General features: G+C 45.6%; 1 protein-coding gene across 1 annotated transcript in view; it reads left to right on the top strand.

Moving 5' to 3' along the window:
- Positions 1-24,457, top strand: part of SIK2 (salt inducible kinase 2) — a 35,013-nt gene extending 10,556 nt beyond the window's left edge. The window contains exons 4-15 of the mRNA XM_063178554.1: positions 1,630-1,791; positions 9,958-10,082; positions 11,413-11,536; positions 11,766-11,986; positions 12,492-12,644; positions 14,379-14,543; positions 17,294-17,522; positions 18,050-18,334; positions 18,775-18,938; positions 19,369-19,491; positions 20,390-20,481; positions 21,202-24,457. Coding sequence (XP_063034624.1) covers positions 1,630-1,791; positions 9,958-10,082; positions 11,413-11,536; positions 11,766-11,986; positions 12,492-12,644; positions 14,379-14,543; positions 17,294-17,522; positions 18,050-18,334; positions 18,775-18,938; positions 19,369-19,491; positions 20,390-20,481; positions 21,202-21,715 — 2,357 coding nt within the window. The 3' untranslated portion in view covers positions 21,716-24,457. The remainder of the gene's footprint in view (positions 1-1,629; positions 1,792-9,957; positions 10,083-11,412; positions 11,537-11,765; positions 11,987-12,491; positions 12,645-14,378; positions 14,544-17,293; positions 17,523-18,049; positions 18,335-18,774; positions 18,939-19,368; positions 19,492-20,389; positions 20,482-21,201) is intronic.
- Positions 24,458-25,456: the final 999 nt, after the last annotated feature.

Here is a 25,456-nt window from a genome sequence, read left to right as displayed (position 1 = left end):
CAAGGTGCTGCTGCTGGGATCTAATGTTGCACAAGTGCTGTAGAAGATAAAATTAATCACGCCAAAATTAATCACTATAAATTGAATCACTGTAAAATTAATCCCAATAAAATCTCTGCTCTGGCTGCTCCTTGGCCATTACCCGCATTATTTTTGGGGTGTTCTGAACCCATCCCAGCCCTGAATTTCTGCTTTTTCCCCCAAAACAGGGCTCTGAAGCTGCTCCCTCAGCCCAGCTGCTGCTGCTCCCCTTGTTTTTGTTCCTCAGGATAAATGGAGGTTTTGGTTTCAGGGCTGCCATTGGTTTTTACAATGTAATCAAATATGAAAACAAAATGTTCTCTCTGCCTGTGACGCAGTGGAGAGGAGAGAGAGGTCAGCATAGGCACCTTTGGGGTGCTGGTTTTATTCCCAGAAATTAAAAAAAATTACATTTATCCACCACACAGCCTCTGCTGAGGCTTCAAAGGGTGAAATGTGATGTGAAACTTTAGAGGAATTAAAGCTTGAAGTGTTCAGGGTGGTGAAGTAAATTATTCCAAGTGTTCCCCATGAATTATGGTGTGGAAATATTGTGGAAATATTGACCAGGTAGCTGCAGAAGAAGGAGCAGAGAAGAGTTTCCTCTTTTTTTCCATTTTTTTGGAGGGTTGAGTGGGAGAGCAACAAGTTGGAAACTGGTTTGAGTTCTCTTCTGCTGATTATTTGGGAGAAATTAAATTTCAGTGTTGTTGCTTGCTGCCCTGTCCATTTAAACCTGAATTATTTGATTTATCATGATTTGAGTTCCCAGGTTGTGAAAATATTGACCAGGTTGCCATAAAAGAAGGAGCAGAGAAAAATTTCCTTTTGTTTTTCCATTTTCTCGAAAGGTTGAGTGGGAGAACAACAAACTGAAAGTTGAAGTTTCTTGGTGCTGATTATCGGGAAGAAAACATTGAGTTTCAAGCTTGTTGCCTAAATCCGTTTAAACCTGATTTTCTTGGTTTCTGCTGCTTTTATTTCTCAGATTACCATGAGTTCTAATGTGAAAATATTGTAAAAATATTCTAAGTTAAAAAAAATATAAGTAAAAAATACTGAGCAGGTAGCCATAGAAGAAGGTATATTAAAATATTATGAAAAATACAAACTATTATGCAAATGAAAAATATGAAAATATGATAAAAATATTGACCAGGTAGCTATAAAAGAAGAGAAAATTTTCCTTATTTTTTCCATTTTTTCAGAGATTTGGCTGAGAGAACAACAAGCTGGAGGCTGATTTTACGGGGGAGAAATCACTGAGTTTCATGATTTTTACTTGCTGCCCAGCCTGATTTAAACCTAATTTATTAGAGTTCTGCTCCTTTTATTTCCCAGATTACCAAGAAAATATTCTTAAAAATATGAAGTATTAGAAAAATATTATGCAAATATTGACCAGGTAGCTATAAAAGGAAAGAAAAATTTTCCATATTTTTTCCATTTTTTTGGCGGGTCGGCTGCTGATTAAGAGCCTGGAAAACTTTGATTTTTGTTGTGCTATTTTTTGGGGGTGAAAGCATTAAAAATCGGCGTTGCAGCCTGCTGTCCAGGCTGATTAAAGCAGATTGGGTTGATTTGGGGTGATTTATTCGTATTTCCCAGATTACCTGGCCAGCCACGGGCGCCTGAGCGAGGCCGAGGCGCGGCGCAAGTTCTGGCAGATCCTGTCGGCAGTGGAATATTGCCACAGCAGGAAAATCGTGCACAGGGACCTCAAAGCCGAGAACCTCCTGCTGGACAGCAACATGAACATCAAAATAGCAGGTATTCCACTTGATTTTTATATAGTTTTTAATAAAATCCCCCTTTGGTGCTGCCTGAGATTCCATTGTGGTTTTTTTCATGTGAATTTTTCCATGGTGGGTGTCAAAGTCTGTCCAGATTTCCAATATTAACTTCCAGAAAAACAAAAAAAAAAAACAAAGAAAAATTATTTCATTATAAACATTTTATAATAGTTATATACATTATACATATATTATTAATATATATTATTATATATGTTAATTATATATAATATATAGACATTGTAATATATAGACATTATAATGCATTTGGACATTATAATAGTTATATACATTATATATTATATATTATATATTATATATATAATTAATATATATTTTATATAGTAATAATATATATAATATATACATTATTATATAAGACATTATAATAGTTATAGGCATTATATATATATTGTTAATATGTATTGTTATATATATTAATTATATATTATATATATATAGACATTTTGATATATTTAGCCATTATAATAGTTATAGACATTATATATATTTTATATATTGTTAATATTATATATGTATTAATTATATGTAAAATAAAGACATTATAATAGTTATAGACATTATATATATTATTAGTATATATTTTATATATTAATAATATATATAATATATTGAGACATTATAATATATATAGACATTATAATGTATATAGACATCATAATAGTTATAGACAATTTTTGTGGCTGTTTTTAAAGCTGCCAGATGTTCAGGTTAAAACAGAGTTAATCAAATAACTTCTTTCAACATTAAGGGAAAAAAAAAAAAAACAACTCAGAATGGGAGCTTATTGATTTTTTTTGTTCCTTTTTGCATGCATGATTTCACTTTAATTATAAATTTAGACACAGCAGATGTTGCTAGCAATAGAAATCATTTTCATTACAATTCCACGGATCCTTCCATGCTGACTTTAGCCCAGAGAGGCTGGAGATGGGTAAAATAGAGAATTTCTTGATTTGGGGGAGTGTTGAGCTTCAGCCTTCAATAATAGGGGAGCAGGAAGGGAAGGAGTGAAGGAAGGAGAAGGAGTTTCCCTTCCTCAGGCTGAGAAAGGTGAAATGATGAAACATTTCTGGATTATTTTACTTTTTCACTTCCCTGCTGGCATTTCTGGCATGGTGGAAGGGTTGTGGCGCCTTCCCCAGGTGGGTTCAGCAGTGCTGCCATTTCTGGGGTGCTTTTCCTGTGCTCATCTCTGATTTCATACTTGAACCCACCTTCAGCAGCAATCAGAGCACCTGAATCATGGCTGAGAGATAATTGATTCACAGGCCAGTTAATACTGAATAAATCCCAAATTCAGTCTGAGGGCTGCCAGTCACCTGCCTAACACAGGAATTCAGATTTCCAGAGCGACTTCTGCTTGTTTTCCTCTCAGCTCCTGCATCCTGAGCTTTTCCTGCCCAGGGTGTCCTGAGCACTGCAGGGATGCAAATCCCCTGGGAGAAATTACCTCCAGAGCATCTCAGGAGAGCCAGGAGCTGTTCTGGCATGGGGAATTCATATTTAAGTGATAATTTGGGGCAATTTCATCTCTTTTCCATAGGAAAGGCTCTGCACCTAAAGTTCTCTCTCAGGAGCTCCACCTTGGTTGCTCCCAGTTGAACCAGAGGCAATTTCAGAATTTCCCTGCACACTCACCTGATTTTCCATGCTGGCCTGAGCTCCTGCCTTGTGGAATTTGCAGGCAACCCCAAAATGGGAAGAGATGAGAATCTTGACTCCATGATTCAGAGGGCTGATTTATTATTTTATGATATATATTATATTATAAGAAAATGATGTATTAGAACTATACTGGAAATGGGATGAGGAGATTCCACCAGCTCTGTCCTGCTCCACTTCTCCAGTGCGCGGAGTTAATTACAGGTGGGCTGTAAATGAGCCCATGAACTGGTTCCTCCATGGATCTCAGTCCTTATCAGGTTGATAAGAGCTCTCCATGTCCAGCCTGGCTGCTGAAGGAGCTGGAGGAAAGTTCAGGCTGCTGGAAGCTTTGGAGTGATTTGTGCCGAGTCAGTTGTTGGGATTTTTCATTGCAGGGGAGAGGGATGACGAACTGCACTGGTTTTATCTGGGGTTTTTGGGGTTATCTGGTCTGTGCAGATCCCTGGAACAGCCTCTTCCAGTTGTTCATCTTGCTCATGGCTCATTTATCAGGCTGGGGAAGGACAGAGGGCAGCCAGGATCCCAGCTCTGATAGCTGAGGTTTTCCTCTGGTTTCAGGTCGTGTAGGAATTGAAAAAACAGCACAAAAACTGATGAATTCTTTTGATAAACTCTTCTTAGCTTCCAGTGGGCCTCTTGGTTCTTTCTGCTACTTCCAAGACTTTTATTGAAGTTTTTTGCTCCTCAAGAACACAACAGTTTTTATCAGACACTGAAACATGCACCAAGTCACCTCTGTATTTCAGCCACCAGGAGAATAAACTAACATTCAAAAGTGGTCCAAAACCTGTGGGTTCATAAGATTGCCACCTCTGATGCTTGAGGCTGGACTGAAATCCAGTTTTGGGTTAATATTGCTCTACAAGGACAGGGACAAGCAGAATTTTAAGGATCTTTTCTCTCTAACTGGACAACAAGCAGAGGACGAGTAAAGAATTTGAGGTGAGAGCTTTGATAGGTTTTTTGTAAAAGATATGAGGTAGTTGGGATTAAAGCCCTTAAATGTTAGTGTAAGTAGGAAAACTGAAGGTATCAATGAGATAAAATGTCCATTAGAAGGGGGAAGGTGAGGAATTCCCTGCCAGGTTTAATGTGGAATTTGTGCTCAGCATTGACAAGGCAGTTCTGCCTGGTTATTCCCAAAGTTCAGCAGCTGCCCTGGTGCTGTGTCCTTTGGTTTTTGCTGCTTTTTGAGGGCATCATCTGAGGCCTTTCAGCTCTCTCTGAGCTCCACCTTTGCTGTGCAGCCAGAAATCCGCCCATGAAACCCAAACCCAGCTCAAAACGGGGACCCAGCTCCCATTTTTGTCCTTGCAGCCCCAGATTGAGGTGCTGCAGGGAATTGTGACGCCCTGCAGCTTGCAGCAGCCCAGGTAGGCAGGGACTGTTATTTTGAAGGAGGCTGGAGCTGCTGCTGGACAGGGAAATGTGCATTGACGTCAGGAGAGGCTGCTCAGCACTCAGCCCCTGAAGTGGGTCAGGTTTGCCGCTCATACCTTGCCTTTATCAGCACCTCTGTGCCCATTATCTGCCAGGCTCACATTTCTCCTCCAACAAAAGCTCCCTGTGGCTCTCTGCAAGGCAAGGCAGATTGAGTTCTGCTCCTCGTTTTAGGAGAATGGATTAATTATAGCTCTGGAGCTCCTTCTGGGAGGCTTCTGGAGGCACCAGGGAGAGGCTGTGCCATCCTGCTGGAGGCTCAGCAGGAGCTGCAGTGCCTCTGCCATTCCTCACGTTGCACATGGGGCTGAAATCTCGGGCTGGTTTTCCCATTTTTAAGGGGAAAACAGATTCCACTGGCGTGATGTGCGCTCGAAAAAATGATACCTTCGAAATTCAGGATTATTCTGAAGGGGGTAATGAGATTGAGAAACCAAATACCACAACTGTGCAGAGCCAATGTTTGCAGATTGCACAAACACAGGGTTTATTCAACTGAACACAATGCTGCAAATGATGGCCTTTTTTTGGGCTTTTTGTTGTTTGTTTTTTTTTTTATATTTTAACGTGCAGATTCAGGAAAATGTTAAGGACATCACTCCATTATATAATCTCAGTCCTCTGGTAATGAGCCCAATTTCAGTCGTTTTAGAATTCTGTGGCTGGCATATGTTTGTTTCATTTTGGTTTTTTTGAGGGCTGGCACATTTTTTCCCTCAAATATCAGTGATGTTTTCTCTGGAATGAGACATTTTTGGGGTTAAAAATGACCACTTTGGATCCAGAATGGCTGTGACAGATCAGCAATGGCAAAAGAGGAACAAGGTGGAAGAGAGAGAATGAGAGACTGATGATTTTTTTGTGCTTAACTGAATCCTGGCCACTCCAAAAAAGTGGGGCAACTCAACTGACAGTGCAGTAATTAAAAATTGAGGAAGCCCCATGGAGCAAGCATCCAGGATCCTGACTAAATCCTGATTTTTTTTTTTTTTCTTTGAAAGGGTTTTCATGGATGTTATCCATGCTGGAGTGCTTACAAATTGTTTCCCAGCCATTTGTGTGGGGAAAATAATGGAGACAAAAGGGATGAGCACAAGAAGTTGTGTCCCCTAACAAATAATGCTGATCTCCCCCACCCAGGGAATTATTTTGTCCAACAGCAGAGCAGAGTTGGGTTTTTTAAAGCTAAGAGCCAGTTGGTGACATACAGAGCACTGGTTTTCATTCCTGTATTACATGAAATAGCCCAGTGCCACTCAGGAGGTGTCTGGCAGTGCTTTGTGCTGCTGAAATTCAGATCTGAAGGATTCTGGTGTTCCATTGGTCATGAAAAGGGAAGAAATTGGAGCTTTAGAAGTGCAGGGCTGAGGCTGAGTGGGGAAATCGTGGTCCAGGTGCACAGGACAGCACTGCAGGCTCCGGGGCTGGTGAGGAATTCCCACTCACTGTGGCTGCTCCTTCTGGTAGCGATTCACAGCCTCCCATTCATGGATTTTCTAATGAAGCTCAGTCGTCTGTGCTGTCACACAGAGCCAGCCAAGAGCTGCTCTCCAGCCAGTTCAGCGCTGCAAATTCTGCACTTCTCCTGCTCTGAGGGGCCAGCAGCACCTCCAGGGTGTGTGCTTGCTCCTGAGGTCCAGAAATAAAACCCTTATGTGTCGCAAAATTCATCATCTAAAAATATTAATAACATAAACCTGGGACTTCTCTTGCATTGGCTCTGTTCTTTTTGCTGCTCAGATTTCTTCATGTTTCTCTTTGGTGACCAGAGTTAAAACCTTTATGTGTTAGAAAATTCATCCTCTTAAAAAATATTAATAACATAAACCTGGGGCTTCTCTTACATTGGCGTTTTGCTGCTCAGATTTCTTCATGTTTCTTTTTGGTGGCCAGAAATAAAACCTTTATGTGTCACAGAATTCATCATCTCATGATAATAATAGCATAAACCTGAGGCTTCTCTTACATTGGCTTTTTGCTGCTCAGATTTCTTCATGTTTCTCTTTGGTGACCAGAATTAAAACCATTAAGTGTTACAGAATTCATCATCTAAAGATAATAATTACATAAACCTGAGGCTTCTCTTACATTGGATTTCTTCATGTTTCTTTTTGGTGATTTCTCCAAAGAGGTGGCTTTAAATCCCAGTCTGGACAGGCAGAGAATGTCACTTTTTTTAGGATTTGAAATCCTTGTGCTCCCAAGCAGGTCATGCTTTCTTTAGCTGTGCTTACAAATAAATGTTCTTGTACTTGTGAATCTGATAGGAAGATTTATGAGGGTGGCACCCGAGGGAGAGCTGCAGCTCTGAGATAAAAACCTGATGTTTATCTGCACTACGAGGATGTTGAAAACCTGACAAATCCGAGATAAGTGAGGGCAGAAAGCAGATTTAAGGACACCTACACGGGGTGACAGAATGCTCCTGTGGAGAGCAGGAATGGCTGCGTGCTTCTGAGGCACTGTCACCGTGGCCAAGGCAGTTCTGTGGGGAGAAAAAGGGAATAATGATAAAAAAAAATCACAGCAGTGGTCTGGCTGTCATAGGGGAAAAGGGGAAAAATGGGAAAGAAGAAAAAGGGGAAAAAGGGGAAATGGAGAAAAAGGGGGAAAAGGGGAAAAGGGGGAAATGGAGAAAAAGGGGGAAAAGGGGAAAAAAGGGGAGAGGGGGAAAGGGGGAAAAAGGAAAAGGGGAAGAGGGGAAAAAAGGAGAAAGGGGAAACAAGGGGAATAGAGGGGAAAAGGGAAAAGATGAAAAATGGAAAACGGGATAAGGTGAAAAAGGAAAAGGTGAAAAGGGGGAAAAGGGAAAAGAGGAAAAAGGGGAAAAGGTGAAAAAGGAAGAGGTGAAAAGGGAAAAGAGGAGAAAAGGGAAAAGGAGAAAATGGAAAAGGTGAAAAAAGGGAAAAGGGGGGAAAAGGGAAATGGAGGAAAACGGGAAGAGGTGGCACCATGCTGAGGGGTTACCCAGAGGGATGGGGGCATTTGGGGTGGGCTCTGTTGTCCCCCCTGTGTTGTGGCAGCTGAAGGCTTTGCAGGGCTGCAGGGGGATGAGGAGGGAGGGCAGCAGGGCTGTGCTGTGCTGTTCCAGCCCTGGCTCCTGCAGGGGTTGGGAATCTGAGCCGGCCTTGGCCGCCGGGCCCGGTGACGTCCCTGGGCCGCGGTGGCGTCACCGTCGCTGCCCGTCAGGGCCCTGTGTGACACCCTGGGCTCCGTGTGACACCCTGACCTTCAGAGCCTGCCTGCCTGGCAGCCAGCCCGGCTGGCAGCAGCCTTTGATGGTGCCCAGGTGCCAGGGTTCACCCTGCAGGCTATCGGGTGTGCTGACCCTGGTTCGCTACAGGGCTGGGACAGTCCGGTCTGCACGTAGCAGGGCTTTAGGGCACTGCAAGGTGCTCAATCCCAGCTCCAAACACCAAAACTGTCCCCAAAATGCTTCGGTTTTGAGTGGTCTTGCAGGTAGAGATGCATTAGGGGCTGCTGGGAAAGCAGCCCCCAGTCCTTTCCCCCAGAGCTCTGTGTGAGCAGCCCCAGCTCTGCTCTGCTGCCCCAAACCAACTCCTGAGTGACTTTTTCTGATTTTTTGTTAAATCTCTCTCTGTTTCTCTGCTTCTGAGGGATCTCCCGTGGTTTTCTGGCTCCTCTGAGCAGCACAGACAACACAAACAGGGAGATTGGGATGGTTCAGCAGAGCCTGTGATAACCACAGCGTTTATCAGCTCTGGGATCTGCTGGTCAGCATTCCAGCGGCCTGGGAGCATTCAGAGCTGGATCAACAGCCTGATGTCACCCTGTTTGTCACCTCCCAGGAGCATTCAGAGCTGAACCAACAGCCTGAGCCCTGTTTGTCACCTCCCAGGAGCATTCAGAGCTGTATCCATGATCCTGAGCCCTGTTTGTCACCTCCCAACATCCCTAGGAGCACTCAGAGCAGCATCCACAGCCTGTGCCCTGTTTGTCACCTTTCAGTGCCCTGTTTGTCACCTCAGAGCATCCCTGGGAACATTCAGAGCTCCATCCACAGCCTGATGTCACCCTGTTTGTCACCTCAGAGCATTCAGAGCTGCACCAACAGCCTGATGTCAACCCGTTTGTCACCTCCCAGCATCCCTGTTTGTCACCTCCCAGTGTCCTGTTTGTCACCTCAGAGCATTCAGAGCTGCACCATCAGCCTGTGCCCTGTTTGTCACCTCCCAGAGCCCCGTTTGTCACCTCCCAGGAGCATTCAGAGCTGCATTCCCAGCCTGGTGTCACCCTGTTTGTCACCTCCCAGCATCCCTGTTTGTCACCTCCCAGAGTCCTGTTTGTCACCTCCCAGGAGCACTCAGAGCCGCGTCCCCAGCCTGGTGTCACCCTGTTTGTCACCCCTGTCACAGCAGCACCAGCTCGAGGGGAGAAGCACCAGCCTCTGTCTCTGAGCTCCTTTTGCTTCTCACCCCTGAACTGTAAAAATTCTGATTAACATCAGAGCACAGCAGATCCTGCACAAAGCCATAAAAAGCAACATTTAAAGGAATGTTTTATTTGTGGGCTGCAGACAGCCCCAGTAGCAGCTAGAGTCTGTCTGTCCTTCCCAGCTAAAGTCCCCGTGCTTTCCCATCCTGTTGCTCTTGGCACAGCTCCTCCCTCCCAGCTCCAAACCTTGTCAAAATTTGTTTTGTATTCCAGGCTAGAAAGCACCTCAGGAAAGCCCAGGAAATCTCAGATTATCTCTTGGCAAGCCAATAATCTCATTTATCTGCTGGGACTGTCAGTTTGTTGAATTTTAATGATGGCTGTTTATAGCTGTGCTCAAAGCTCCTCCAGGCTGGGAAGGTTTTGCAGCGTTTCAATAATTCCACAACACAAAACCAGCAAAAACAGAGAACATCCAACATCCCAGTGTGGGATTGGGATTGTCCCCACAGAAGGATTTGGGGTGGAATCACAGTGAGATGTGCCTGGAATTATTCTTTGTGCTGCAGTGGAAGCTTGGAGTGACTTTTCCTTTTCCCTTCTTTTTTTTTCCCCACAGATTTTGGCTTTGGGAATTTCTACAAGAGCGGGGAGCCTCTGACCACGTGGTGTGGGAGCCCCCCCTACGCAGCCCCAGAGGTCTTTGAAGGGCAGCAGTACGAGGGACCCCAGCTGGACATCTGGGTACCATCATCCTCAATTTTAATGCATTCCAGTCCACCTCTGGCAAGCTGGAACCAATATTTGATTGTGCTTAAGCTGCAGATCTGGAGTATTTGATTTTTTTTTTTTACCTGTAGATCTGGAATATTTGATTTTTTCCAAAGCTGCAGATCTGCAATCCTTGATTTTTCTGAAGCTGCACATGTGGAATATTTGATTTTTCTTACCTGCAGTTCTGGAGTATTTGATTTTTTCTTAACCTGCAGATTTGGAATATTCAATTTTTCTTTAGCTGCAGATCTGGAATACTTGATTTTCCTGAAACTGCAGATTCGGAATATTCAATTTTTCTGAAACTGCAGATCTGGAATATTTGATTTTTCTTAACCTGAGAAGGTGTTGGTATTTAAAATAAAATCACCTTCCCTTCTGTGTTAAGGATTCAGTGAAGGTGCTCAGCTTGCAGCAATCCCCAGTTCAGGGTTTTCTTTAAAAAAATCTATATTTAATTGTAAAATCTCAGCGTTTTTACAAAGTTTTGAGGTCAGCACCTGCGTTTTCCCCCTCGACAGAGCCAGTGCTGTGTCAGGCTGCTGTGGTTCTCTCACTGGTATTTTTATGGCAAAACCATTCCCATTGGCACTGCCAATTCATTGCATCCTTCCAGGAATAAGCAATTGCAGCAGAGCTCTTGCCCAGAATTTCTCCTTTTGCTCACATTGAACAATTCCCTAAACTCACTGTTCATAGAAACTCCTCCTCACAGGCTTGAAATGGAAAATATTACAGTTTTTCACTTTGAAAATATTACAGTTTTTCACTTTGAGGGGCTGCTGTCTGAGGGTGGATTTGTTTGGGCAAGGCTGAGATTAATAGTAAATTAAATAAATAAAAAATAATAAATAATACATATAAATATAATAATGCTAATATCAAACATATAAATAACATAATAAATACATATATATTAATGTTAATAATAAACATATAAATAATATAATATTAAACAAATATATATTAATATTAGTGATGAATATATAAATAATATAATAATAAATAGATACTAAATATGCCATAATATTATATAATATAAATAATACATAATGAAATATAATAATAATAAACAGAAATAATGAATGAATAATAAAATAAATTATAATAAAAGTATCCTGAATTCTCAGCTGAAGTTGGCGTTCACTTCTCAACCGCCCGTGTGCAGCTCCCTCCTTTGCATCTAAATTCCCTTTTTCTGCAGAAAAGAATTATTTCTGCAGAAGCAATTGCCTTGCACCCTCAGAGACACTTCTGGGAGCTTGGAACTGAGCAGAAAATTCCCTTTTTTCCCCCACAGAGCATGGGGGTGGTGCTCTACGTGCTGGTGTGTGGAGCCCTGCCCTTCGATGGACCCACCCTGCCCATCCTGAGGCAGAGAGTGCTGGAGGGGAGGTTCAGGATCCCTTATTTCATGTCAGAAGGTAACAGTGGGATGGTTTCATTCATTTTGGTGTGATTTGAATAAGTTCTGGGGTAACCACAAAGCGGGCAGGGGGAATGGCACTGCTGGCCACGAAGATTTTGGCTTTTTCTCCGCTTTAATGTGATTTTTAGTCTTGTTTTGCGAGGTTTTTAGCAGCAGTGATGCATTTCTGGGCTTGTAGGTCACTAAGTCTAAAATTCTTATATTTTTTTCCCCCTTTCCAACAGAATGTGAGCACCTGATCAGGAGAATGTTGGTCCTGGACCCCTCCAAACGTTTGAGCATCGCTCAGATCAAGGAGCACAAGTGGATGCTGGTGGAGGTTCCTGCCCAGAGGCCAATCCTGTACCCGGCAGGAGAGGAGAACCAGCCCTCCCTGGGCGAGTACAACGAGCAGGTGCTCAGGCTGATGCACAGCCTGGGCATCGACCAGCAGAAAACTGTGGAGGTAAAACTCAGGGGGGGGTGAAACATGCTGAAATGGGGGTAGAACACACTGAAATGGAGGTGAAACCTCAAATGGGAGTGAAACACGCTGAAATGGGGGTGCAACATGCTGAAATGGGGGTAGAACACACTGAAATGGGGGTAAAACATGCTGAAATGGGGGTAAAATGTGCTGATATGTGGGTGAAACACCTCAAATGGGGATGAAACACACTGAAATGGGGGTATAGCACTTGAAATGGGGTAAAACACCTCAAATAGGGGTAAAGCACACTGAAATGGGGGTACAACACCTCAAATGGATGTAAAACACCTCAAATAGGTGTTTGACCCCTGTCCTCAGGCCCAGATGTGAGGTGAAGTCCCAAAGGTCCCATGAGGTGTCTTCGGGAGAGAAACTTCTGGGCTTTTTGCCTTTTCAGCTGACAAAGAATATTTCAGGCCCTCCATCACATCAACAGGAGGCACATTCCTACACTGCGCTTTATTATTTATTTTTTTTGCAGTCCCTGCAGAACAAGAGCTACAACCACTTTGCTGCCATCTATTACCTGCTGGTGGAGAGGCTGAAGTCGCACCGGAGCAGCTTCCCCGTGGAGCAGCGCGTGGACGCGCGCCAGCGCCGGCCCAGCACCATCGCCGAGCAGACCGTGGCCAAGGTCAGCTCCTCCCTCCTCGCCCTGGGCTGCTCTGCCTCGTTCCCCTCCAAAATCCCTCCCTTCCCACCTGCAATCCCTTTCTGCTTGGTGAGGTTTCATCCTGGAGCTTAAAATGCTCAAAATGCCGGCCCAGCACCATCGCCGAGCGAACCATGGCCAAGGTCAGCTCCAGCCAAGCAGACGGTGGCCAACGTCAGCTCCCTCCTCAACTCTGGGCTCCTCTGCCTCATTCCCCTCCAAAATCCCTCCCTTCTCACCTGGGGACCCTCTCTGCTTGGTGGGGTTTCATCCTGGTGTTTAAAATCGTTAAAATGCTCAAAATGCTGCCCCAGCACCATCGCCGAGCAGACCGTGGCCAAGGTCAGCTTCCCCCTCACCCCTGGGCTCCTCTGCCTCATTCCCCTCCAAAATCCCTCCCTTCCCACCTGGAATCCTTCACTGCTTGATGATGTTTTCATCCTGGAGTTTAAAATGTTAAAATGGCAGCCCGGCGCCATCGCTGAGCAGACCATGGCCTAGATCAGCTCCCTCTTCACTGCTGGGCTGTTTTGCCTCCTTCCCCTCCAAAATCTCTCCCTTCCCATCTAGAATCCCTCACTGCTTGGTGGTGTTTCATTCTGAAGCCTAAAATGCAAATACTGCATTTTAAATATTGCTGCTTGGTGAGGTTTCATCCTGAACCTTAAAATGCCGGCCCAGCGCCATCACTGAGCAAACCACAGCCACGGTCAGCTCCCTCCTCACCCCTGGGCTGCTCTGCCTCATTCCCCTTTAAAATCCATCCCTTCCTACCTAGAATCCCTCTTTGCTTGGTGTAGTTTCATCCTGAAGTCTAAAATGCAAATACTGGGTTTGGCTTTAGCGAGGATCTCGTTGCTCTTCCCCTGGTGATGCCTTGGGAAGGCTGACCTGGAACAGGCAGCAAAATTCCCCTTGGGATATTTGGGTTCTGCTGAGGTGAAGCTCAGCTTCAGTTATGAAAACAGGTCCGGGAACAGCATGGCAGAGATTAAATCCAGGTTTAAGCTTGGTTCTTGTGATAGAAAGTCACACTATCGCAGAGAAAATGATCAATTTTAAGATGTACTAATGATGAATTTTAAGATGTATTAAAAGCAGGATGAACAAGGAGGAATAAAACACCTCTTGTACTGAATTCCTGCATTTTAGAGCCACATTCCCACTTTATTCTTCAGTTACAGCCTCCCAGTTGTCCCAAGGATAATTTGTTTTCACACATGGTGGCACCACAGCTCCTGGCTGAGGGTGATTGTTTCCTCTTGGCCAGTGCTGTGGATACTGCACTCCAGGAAATAAAGGCTCAAAACCAGGGGAAAACATCCCTGCTTTCCTAATCTTTAGGAAATTTCCCAAAAAAACATTATTGAAACCATTCCTGAGCCTCCTGGTAGCAGTCAGGGGGTTTGAACTCAATATAAAAAAGGAATTTTAGAGCACCAGAAATCCCCAAACTCTGTCTGTGCTGCCGGGAATAAGTCAGCTTCAATAAGCACTGAGCTTGATTCCATTTGGGGTTGGCCTGGCTGGTTTGGAGGTGGTAATGTTGTTTTTTTAACAGCTTTAAAGGCTAAGAATGTTCTTCATCCTGAACCAAGAAATAAATCTTGCACTTCTGCTTTGGCACCGGGCTGCACATTGTTCCATCCGTGACTTTGGACGTCGCTCCCCACCTCAGACCGTTCCAGTTTTGAGTTTTTCAGTTGTGTTTTGCAGGCCCAGGCCGTGGTGCCCTCGGTGAACCTGCATTCCCCAAACCCAAGGCTGCTGCAGTCTCCAGGGCTCCCCTCAGCCTCGGGAGCAGAAACCTTTTCCTTCCCTCCCTCCAGCTGCCAGGGAGAGGCGGCTTTCATGGAAGAGGAAAGGGTTGAGACACCAAAGGTACAGCTTGAAATCACCCTATTATTTGTTTATGGTTTTTTTTCCAGACATCATTCCAGCTAAAAAATATTGTTTTGTTTTAAAAGCACAGCAGTGCTTCCTGAAATTTAAGTATTAAAGCATCAAGAGCTGTAGGTATTCCAAATTCTCCTTCCCTGTGACTCCCCAGAGCTGTGTCTTTTTTCATCATTCTTCTGCCTCCTGTTCTTTGCTCTCATTCCATTCTCACCACATTGCTTTTGGAAAGGGGGAAAAAACCAAAAAAAAGTGGATTTCCTTCCCTTGTTCTTCTAAAATGTATTTTCAAGAGCTCTGAAGATTCCTTCTTACACAAAGGGGTCCCGGATGCAGCTGAAGTGTCCAAAAGGAGCTCCAGCAATTAGAGAGGGGAAATAGCTTAAAATAATTACATTTCTGAACTATGTGATTCTCATAAAACCTCTGTTGTTTTCTCTGGTGTTGCACCACGTTATAACTTGAATTTCAGCGTATTTCTCCTGCCTGGTGCCAGCTGGGGTTTGATTTCCTGCCTGCCAGTTTGAAGGGTTTATTGCTCCCTGGTTTGTTCCCAGCACCAGGAGTGTGGCCCTGGTTCTCAGCTCGGGCTCCTTGTGTGGTCTGTGGCAGCTGCAAAGCACAAACCAGTTCAAAGGCTCTTCAAAATTAACATTTCCAGCTTTATTTTGCTTTATAGCTGCACTTTGGCCAGGGTAGGTCAGCAGCTGGTGACAGCAGTGAGGTGTCAGGGCTCACTTGGGAATATTCTTAATTTTTGTAGGACATGAGCACTAAAGATTTCCAGGCTCTGATCCCTGGAAAATCTGCAGGGAGCCAACGTGGGATGGGTTCTGCTCCTCCTTTCTGCCACATCAGTGCCGGGCCCTTGAGTGGGGAAGTCCCAAATGGGAAGGAAGGTGTTCAAAAAAATGAAATTTAGAGGTAAAATCCACTCAGTCAAAACTCAGCAGAGCCAGAGTTCTCCTGTGCAGGAATCATCATTTTCCTGCTGTTTAAATTACTTATAGCTGTTTCTTGGTATTTTCCTACCATATAGTTCTGCCTCGAGACCGTTTGTTAAGGGTTGCTGTCCCTGCAGTGAAAGCTCTTTTCCAAACACTCCTTCTTTTCAAAATACCCAAGAACTTGGAGGAAAATTCAGGAATAGCTCCCAAAAAAATGGCTTTACATAAAATCAGCTGCAGCAGTGCCAGCTTTTGTGGTAAAGGATTGGATAAAACATGGATTTGCCATCCATATTTTACCCAGTGTGATCCTATTTGTGCAGCAGGACAGTAATTACAGGACGGAGGCTCCAAAAGCTGCAGGACATGAAAATATCTATAAATAAACAAATAAATAAACAAACAAATAAATAAATAAATAAATTTTATATATAATATAATATAATATAATATAATATAATATAATATAATATAATATAATATAATATAATATAATATAATATAATATAATATAATATAATATAATATAATATAATATAATATAATATAATATAATATAATATATAACATAATATAATATAACATAATATGTATGTGTATATATATAATACATGTATATACATAATATTTTAGTATATTATATTTATATATATATAATACTAATATAAATGGAATGTTCATAAAATATTTTAAATATATAAATAATAAAGTAATTTAGTATATTAAAATAAATAATAAATAGAAATAATTAAATATATAAAAATTTTTTTTTTCCTTAAAACCCATATAATTTCGTATGGCAAAGAATTTCACATGGCAAAGTGGCTTGGAGAATAAAACCAGAATTAAAATCCCAGGAGCAGTTTGGGCTGGGGAGGTGCCTCTAAAGCTGATTCAGAGCTGTGGGAGGCTGCTCAGGGCTTTATCAGGCTGGGTAAATCCAAGGAGAGAGATTCCACAGCTTCTCCAGGCAACCTGTGTTTGCAGGGGAACAACATAAATCAAGCGGAGTTGTGCTGGGAAAAGGTGCATTTATGGAGTTATTCCTGAGCACAGTCCTGCAGGGATGAAGTGCAAGGCTGGGGTTTTTCCTGGGGTTTATCTGAGCCTGATAAATGAGCGCAGTAGGTATAGGAAGGGGGGAACAGCAGTGTTGCACATTCCAGAAATATTTTATGCTTATGGCTAAGCTGGCAAAGTTTTTAATAACTCAAAAAAAAAAACCAAAAAAAGAACCCAAAAAAACCCAAAAAAAAACCAGTCCTGGAGAGCACAGAGCTGTGGGAATAAGAATATTTAGTTGTAGGGAATTGAGTGTTAAGGGAATGTAAATAGGAAATGAAGAATTGTACATGGCAAATCTTACTTAACTCAGCAGAGTTAAAGATCCCAATTCCTTCGGGCCAGGGAGCTGCTGTTTGTGGGGGTGATGCTTTGGGCAGGAAACAAAGCTGGGCACAAAACAGAAGTGGGCACAAAGAAAGGTGGGCACGGAGATGGGCACAAAGAAAGGTGGACACAAAGAAGGGTGGGCACAAACAAAGGTGGGCGCAAATAAAGGTGGACACAAAGCTGGGCACAGAACAAAGGTGGGCACAAAACTGGGCACAAACAGAGCTGGGCACAAACCAAAACTGAGCCCAAACAGAGCTGGGCACAACCAAAGCTGGGCACAAAGGTGGGCACAAACAAAGCTGGGCACAAACAAAGCTGGGCACAAAGGTGGGCACAAACAGAGCTGGGTACAAACAGAGCTGGTCCCAAACAAAGCTGTCCCTGTGCCCCCAGGTGAATGGCTGCCTGCTGGACCCCGTGCCCCCCGTGGTGATGAGGAAGGGGTGCCAGTCCCTGCCCTCCAGCATGATGGAAACCTCCATTGATGAAGGAATCGAGGCCGAAGGAGAGGCAGAGGAGGACCCAGCCCAGGCCTTCGCTGCCCTGCAGGCAGCTCGAGGGGGCAAGAGGAGGCACACCCTGGCTGAGGTCACCAACCAGCTGGTGATGGTGCCAGGCACAGGTACAGCTCAGCTCAAAGCTCATTCTCTGATCGGCTGGGGATCAGGGTTTATGAGCGATGAGTACAAGACACTTTCTATTTACTAGAAAAGACAAAGGAAAAAAAAAAACCACAAAATACCCCAAAATTTGCTGAGAAATGTGGCAAGATTGGCTGCTTTCTCAGCTGAATGTCCCCAAATCATTCATCCCCTAAAGGTGAGCTGGCAGAGAGCAGTGGGGAAGTGAAACCCTCTGGACTCCAGCACCAGTGAGGTGACCAAGCCTTTCGGGCTGCAGTTTTGTCAGGATTTAAAAAGCCCTGAACCCTTTCCGGTGAAGATCTGCAGGGTGTCTGGCTGCTGCGAGATACTGCAAAACCCAGCAGCAAGTCCCCATTATTGTACTGCAAGTTTCACTTGACCATTCCTTTGTCCAAATTGATTTCTTTGGCTGTTCACTCTAAGATAGCTACTGTTGGCAGGAGTATCTGGAGTCAGTGGTGCCGATCCTCACTCTTATCCTGGTTTTTGGGTTGTTTTGTGCCAGGGAAAGTCTATTCCTTGGATGAGAACTCCTCCCTGGGCAGCATCGACTCGGAGTACGACATGGGCTCGGTGCAGAGGGACCTCAAATTCCTGGGCGAGACCCCTTCCCTGAAGGAGATGGTGCTGAGCAGCCAGCAGCCCCCAGGGGTGACCTCGCCGTTCCTGGGGCTCAGGCCTGCCAACCCAGCCATGCAGGCCCTGAGCTGCCAGAAGCGAGAGGCTCACAACCGCTCCCCGGTCAGCTTCCGCGAGGGCCGCCGCGCCTCCGACACCTCCCTCACGCAAGGTGACTCCTATTATCTGTTTAATAATCTGCTTTGGTGGCAGTGACACCCAGGCACAGCAGGAAGTGCCCTCTGTGCTCAGCTGTGGCTCGGTTATCACTCAGTTTATCTCCTGGGCTGACCAGAAAATCAGATTATTCTGACAAGGGGTCTTTCCTTTTCCTTTTCCTTTTCCTTTTCCTTTTCCTTTTCCTTTTCCTTTTCCTTTTCCTTTTCCTTTTCCTTTTCCTTTTCCTTTTCCTTTTCCTTTTCCTTTCCTTTCCTTTCCTTCCCTTCCCTTCCCTTCCCTTCCCTTCCCTTCCCTTCCCTTCCCTTCCCTTCCCTTCCCTTCCCTTCCCTTTTCCTTCCCTTCCCTTTTCCTTCCCTTCCCTTTCCCTGTTCCCTTTCCCTTTTCCCTGTTCCCTTTCCCTGTTCCCTTTCCCTGTTCCCTTTCCCTCTGCAGGAATTGTAGCATTTAGGCAGCACCTCCAGAACCTGGCACGAACCAAAGGCATCCTGGAGCTGAACAAAGTGCAGCTGCTGTACGAGCAGATGGGATCAGAGGAGGAGCCTTCCCTGACATCAGCTGCCACCCAGCTGCAGGACCTCATTAACAGCCCTGCACAGGTAATTAAAGCAGAACTCGAGCTCCATCTCAGTGCTGTGGGACAGATCGGGAGAGGATGAGGTGCTGTGGAGATCTGGGAAGAGCTGATTGGCAGATTTAATATTCTGTTCTCCTTTCTGCCTTCCTCAGACTGCAGAATTTGCAGCCTTTGCCCACTCTGCCAGCTTCCCAAACCCAACAGCCACTGCTTTCAGTCCGAGGGGTGTTTGGGATTTAGCAAAGGCCAGTGTCTCCTTTTCTTGGGGGAGGCACAGCTGCAAGGAGCAGATTGCAGTTGCACGCAGATTGATGTGCAGAGTGAAGGTTAAACAGCTCCCAGCTGTTTTCAGTGGAACAGGAACACAACAGAACCTCTGGCAGGGAAAACCCTCAAAGCAAGGCTAAAGGGAGCCTGTCTGGCCATGCAGCTTGCTCCTCTTCCCCCTGCAGGAGGAAGGCTCCCAGCAGCAGCAGCAGCAGGAGGCTCCAGCGGCTTTCCCCAGCGCTGCACAGCCCCCGCTGCTGTCCCGGAGGCAGAGCCTGGAGACCCAGTACCTGAAACACCGGCTGCAGGTACCCCTGTGCTGTCCTGGGAATGCCACCCTGCCCTGTGGATGCCACAGTGCCCTCCCTGGGAATGCCACCCTGCCCTCCCTGGGAATGCCATCCTGCCCTGCCCTGCCCTGGGAATGCCACACTGCCCTGTGGATGCCACAGTGCCCTCCCTGGGAATGCCACCCTGCCCTGGGAATGCCACAGTGCCCTCCCTGGGAATGCCACCCTGCCCTGGGAATGCCACCCTGCCCTGTGGATGCCACCCTGCCCTGCCCTGCCCTGCCCCGCCCTCCTCTGCCCCGACCTGCTCTGCCCTGTTGGGGGAGATGAAACAGGAAAGCCTTATCAATACGACTGCCTGGCAAAAGATTTTGAGAATGTGGAAACTATAAGCGAGATTGAAATGAAAGCAAGCTTTGAGATGCCTCAGTCACTGAACAACTGGAAAACAATGGTGTGGCTGCTGAAGGTGATCCCCTTTTGATGGAACAACACCCTCTGCTTGCAGACAGGCCCAAGGGTCAGAGCAGACCCTACAGCTTGGCAGAAGGGGCCCAAAGAGGAGTTTTTAGGGTTCTGCATCAGCACCCAAGGAGCCACTTCTTAACCCCCTGGGCTTTTCTCTTCTGCACCCCTTTATTTCAAGCCCATTTTCATGTACCTTTAGTTCATTAAAAACTGTTTTTTCCCCCAGTTTTCCAGCTTGCAGCTTCTTCCACTCGGGAAGAAGCTTCCCATGGATTTTTATGGCATAATCTCCCCTGCAAAAATCATGTCTAAGGGTTAGAAGCCAGTGGGCACTGTTGTGGGTTTAGAGTGGCTCTGTGGACAGCTGGGCAGTTACAGGGGTAGAAAATGTTTCTGGACTCATTCATTAAATCAAAAGGCATTTAAAGCAGCTCTGCTTTCCCTGCAGAAGCCCACTCTGCTCTCCAAAGCTCCCAACACCTGCCAGCTCTACTGCAAGGAGCTGCCCCGGAGTCTGGAGCAGCAGCTCCAGGAGCACAGGTGAGAATCCCCCAAATTCTGCACAAGAATTACTCTCAGGAGTAACAAAAGAACTGGAGCTCTCTTTGTCCATTTAGAAGTGATCTGAAAAAAGCAAAGTTTCACTTCAAAACTTCTTTTAAAAGCAAGAACAAGTTCTTCCATATGTTTACAAATTTCTCTGCCTGATCTTCAGCTCCCAAATTCCCCAGAGCGGTGAACAGCAGGCTTTAAAATACAGCAGGAGCACAGGTGAGAATCCCCCAAATTAGGCACAAAAATTACTCTCAGGAGTAACAAAAGAACTGGAGCTCTCTTAGTCCATTTAGAAGTGATCTGAAAAAGCAAAGTTTCACTTCAAAACTTCTTTTAAAAGCGAGAACATACGTCTACAAATTTCTCTGCCTGATCTTCAGGCTTTAAAACACAAACACAAAAAATGCATCTTGCTCTTAACACAGTGAATTAAACAGTGCATGGGGTTAGCTTAAAAAAATTATAGAGGAGATGTGTGATAGAGTTAGCAGAGGAGATGTTTGATAGAGTTAGCAGAGGAGATGTGTGATAGAGTTAGCAGAGGAGATGTGATAGAGTTAGCAGAGGAGATGTGTGATAGAGTTAGCACTGGAAGGTGATAGCTGTGCTGTGCTGCAGCAGTCAGTGAGCAGCATTGCCCGGGGATTTGGGCTGTGTTTGTGGCCCAAATGGCCAGAATAACCATTTTTTCTGTCCTGCCTGCAGGCTGCACCAGAAGAGGCTGTTCCTGCAGAAGCAGTCCCAGCTGCAGGCCTACTTTAACCAGATGCAGATAGCAGAGAGCTCGTACCCCCGGGCCAGCCCGCTGCCCCTGCCCTGCCCGGAGGAGCTGCAGCCCCAGCAGCCGCCCCAGCAGCAGCCGCAGCAGCCGGCCCAGTTCAGCCTGCAGCAGCCCCTGAGCCCCGTGCTGGAGCCCCCCTCGGGGCAGCTGCCCTTCGAGCCCTTCCTCAGGCAGTTCCCCAAGGTGCAGCTGGAGCCCGGCCCGTCCCCGCCGGGGCAGGCACAGCCGGCGCAGCCCCTCCCGTTCCCCTACCAGACTTGTGAGCTGCCCGCCGTGCCCTCTGCCCCCCAGAGCCCCGGGGCAGCGCCCGAGAGCCAGAGCAGCTCCGCAGAGCCTCAGCCCAGCTACGACTCCCTGCCAGAGCTGCCCGGACTCTTTGATTGTGAGATGATGGAGGCTGTGGATCCCCAGCACGGTGGCTATGTCCTGGTGAATTAGCGGCCAGGGCATGCTGGAAGGACAAAAGGAGAAGCATGTGAATTTTTGGTTGGTTTTTGGTTGTTTTTTTTTTTTTTTTTTTTTCTTCACCCTGTTCTTCCTACCCACCCCGTCGAAGTTTTTCGACTCTCAGATTGACAGGGGAACTGAAAATCCACCTGGCTGGAAGGAAAATAAAAAAGCAGGAGGTGTTTGGCCCCAGTGGCAGGGGCTGGAGAACAGGGAGTTCAACAGCAGCTTCATCCCACCAGGTCTGCGTGGAAGGAGGCAAAAAAGGAGAATTTCAGAGGAAGGAAAAGGCCCCTTCTGAAAACATCCGGGGAGTTTGGCAGCATTCATCCACCATCCACTCAGAGAGGAGAGTGAGCGCACACTTCTCGTACTTCTTGGCAATAAAAGCAATAGTTTTTCACAGAAATTCAGGGTAGATTTGGGTCTGCGCTGATGGCAACTGAAATCCTCTGGAGAACGGGAGCACGAGGTGGAATCCAGGGGAAGCTGCACTTGGGTTGAGCTCCTGCTCTGGAATTCCTCTGTGGCCAGCCCTGAGCGTCTCAGGCAGCCTCCCCTTCCTCCTGCTGGCACCCAGACAGGATTTCCCAACCCTGCCAAGGAGCTCTTCACTGTCTGCTGAAGGAATCTGGACCTGACTTTGTCACAAGGAGCCTGGGACTGTGTGGAGAGACCTCTGGGTGGGGATTGGAATTCTGGAGGATCAAGGATGAGCCAGCAGAGACAGAAGGTAAGAGAGCCATGAAAGACAGCAAGACCTGCAGGAAATGGCGTTAAAAAAAAAAAATAAAATCCACCTGGGTGGCTTTTAAAATCACCCCCCCATTCAGGAGGAATTCTGCTCGCTGGAAAGGATCCACCTGTCCCTGGGTTGCATTTTAAAAACAAACAAGCAAACAAAACTCTGTTTTGAATTTGCAGTATGTGTTGCTGGTGGTTTCTTGAGCTTTGTATATTTGGACAATTATTTAGGGTTTTAGAACTTTAAGGATAAAAAAAAAAAAACAAACAATGAGCTTATAAAAAGTAAAAAAAAAAAAAACACCCCTGTGAAGTGATAGTGCTGTGCCTTTTTCAGTTCTTTATCAGCCTATATGCTTTTTTCTGAAGAAAGTAGACAATACCCCATTTATATCCCTGCTGTGGCCAAAGTCCCTTCAGAGCACACGTCCCACCGTGTGGGGCAGGTTTAACTTCCTCAGTGCTTGAATGGCTCGTGTATATAGGACACTGAAAGTATCTCAGCAATATTTCAGCATCAGCCTCTTGATGTGCCAGCCATTTCAAGGGATGCTCCAGCTCCGCCTGGAGCTGTGTCTCCACAACTTTCCACTCATGAAATCCAAGTCCCAGGAGGGGGGAAGCTGAGGTTCCACTTTGGGCTTTGGCTCTGACCCTGAGGTGGTGCTGTGGGCCAGGCCAGCCCTTTCCTGAGCAAACATTAAGCACAATTGCAGCTTCATCAAAGCACAAAGAGAGAGAGAGAGGAACTGTGCTGATCACACCGGAGTTTGCTGGAAGGTTTGGTCTTTGATACTGCAAATCCCCAGGGCAGAGGGAGGTGAAAATCAGCGTTTACAGCAATAAGATCACATTAAAACACGGAACAGGAGGGGTTTAGGCACCCTGTATGAAGGGGAGAAGGGTTTAACGGGTGACAGAAGGCACCTGGCCCCTGTGTGGGCAGGTAGAGACAACTCTGGAACCTGCTCTGACACTGGCCCAGTCCAAAAGTTCTCAGCTTCTGCCTCAAGGCAGCACAAAGGAGAGCTGGAGGAGCAGGGGTCACGAGATAAAGATGGCCAGAAAGCTGCTTTAAAGGGAAAAGGGTTTGTTTCCTTCCCTTCAGAAGGAAATCTGTGTGACACAGACCCAGTGACACCCGGAGGGAGGGAGCCTGGCAGAACCTGCAGCAGAGCAGAGCAGGAGCAAGGAGCAAACAGAGCCCTGGCCTTGCACTGCCCCTTCCCCATCCCTTGTGCAGTGTGGGATCTGCTCCTGGGCAGGGAAAGCTGCTCCCAGTGCTGCTCCACGAGCTGGGGCGCTGCCAGAACAATAACCACTTCCTTCCCCATCCAGCTCCAGGAGCCTGCACGTTTCAGGACTCGCAAGATAAAAATAATTCCGTTCTGGAGCTCTGCAATTCACTTACCAGGATGTGCCAAGCAGTGGGAGCTCCTTGGAGCTTTGCAGGGCTGGGCAGGGGGAGCTGCAGTATTTTTTAATGTAGTCTTTAGACTGACTCCTTCCCCTCAGCCAAAAGCATATTTAACATTTCATGTAATTTCCTTTAAGCCAATTAGGACTAAAAGGCTTCTGAAGCCTTCTCATACAGAGAGGATCCATTGGGCACCGCTTCCCACTCCTTTGAAGTGGCTTTTTTGTTCCAATCTCTTCTGTTCTGACATTAGAGAACTGTGTACACTACTGTTAGAGTAATTATTAGCTTTATTATCTTGTACTACAGCCTCCTTTGAAGAGACTTTGGTGTGATGTATATGGGGTACAAATTTCATACGGAGAAAAGTGCAATATGTGTGTGTGTGGTATGTTCTTTAATGTATTTTTTTAAGGATTTAGAGGGTTTAGTCTCTGCTTTGGGATAAATGCACTAGTTTTGTGAGCTCCAGTTTGGCAAGTTCATCTGTAGTATTTACATGCAACTGATCTGCTGGACTCTGTAAAGCAGTTACAGTGTATTAATACAAAATAAAGAATATGTGCATTTCATTTTTTAAATTTCTAGTGAGCTAAAGCAGCGCGTGCCACTCTTGTCTTCATTAGGGTCAAGTTATTTTCTCTCTGAGGCACCAAAACAATGGATGTCTGCTGCAAACACTGGATTTTCTAGATGAGCTTTGCTCCCCACGGTTCTGACACACTTGGGGTTGTTGGCACCACTGACTTTTTGCCAAATATGAAAGACTGCGAAACTTGGTGCCACAGGGTTGGCACTTTCATTAACAGAAGGCTCGTTCAAAATTAATTAAAATGAGATCAAAAACCAGTGGAAAGATCCTCAGCAGCTCTTGTTTTAACATCACTGGTGACATTGCTGTGACCCTGGGGCTGAACTCAGTGCATGCAGCCCTGCTGCTGTACTGGTTGGAAAAATCCAAGGAAAGCCTTAAAACTGTGCCTGAATTCAGTGTATTCAGCTCTGCTGCTGAGCAGGCTTGGGAAATCCAAAAAGAACCTTAAAATTGTACCTGAATTCACTGGATTCAGGCACAATTTTTAAGTCTGCTTCTGCTACTCAATGTACACAGCTCTTCTGCTTAGCTGGTCTGAAAAATCCAAGCAAAGCCTTAAAATTGTGCCTGAATTCAGTGTACATGACCCTGCTGCTGAATTGGTTTGGAAAACGCAAGAGGAGCCTTAAAATTGTGCCTGAATTCAGTGCATGGAGCTCAGCTGCTGAGCAGGCTTGGGAAATCCAAAAAGAGCCTTAAAATTGTGCCTGAATTCAGTGTACATGGCCTTCCTGCTGAATTGGTTTGGAAAATCCAAGAGTAGCCTTAAAATTGTGCCTGAATTCAATGCACAGAGCTCTGCTGCTGAGCAGGCTTGGAAAATCCAAGGAAACCCTTAAAATCATGTCTGAACTCAGCATACACAGCTCTGCTGCTGAGCTGGTTTGGAAAATCCTGAAATTGAGGAATATCTCAGCCTGACTGTAAGATTACAGCAGGAATTAATTCTCCTCTCCTCCCTTTCTCCCTCCACTGC

The sequence above is a fragment of the Melospiza melodia genome, chromosome 29 (assembly GCF_035770615.1).
Source record: "Melospiza melodia melodia isolate bMelMel2 chromosome 29, bMelMel2.pri, whole genome shotgun sequence".
NCBI classification, from domain to species: Eukaryota; Metazoa; Chordata; class Aves; order Passeriformes; family Passerellidae; genus Melospiza; species Melospiza melodia.
This window is presented reverse-complemented; position numbering and strand designations above follow the sequence as displayed.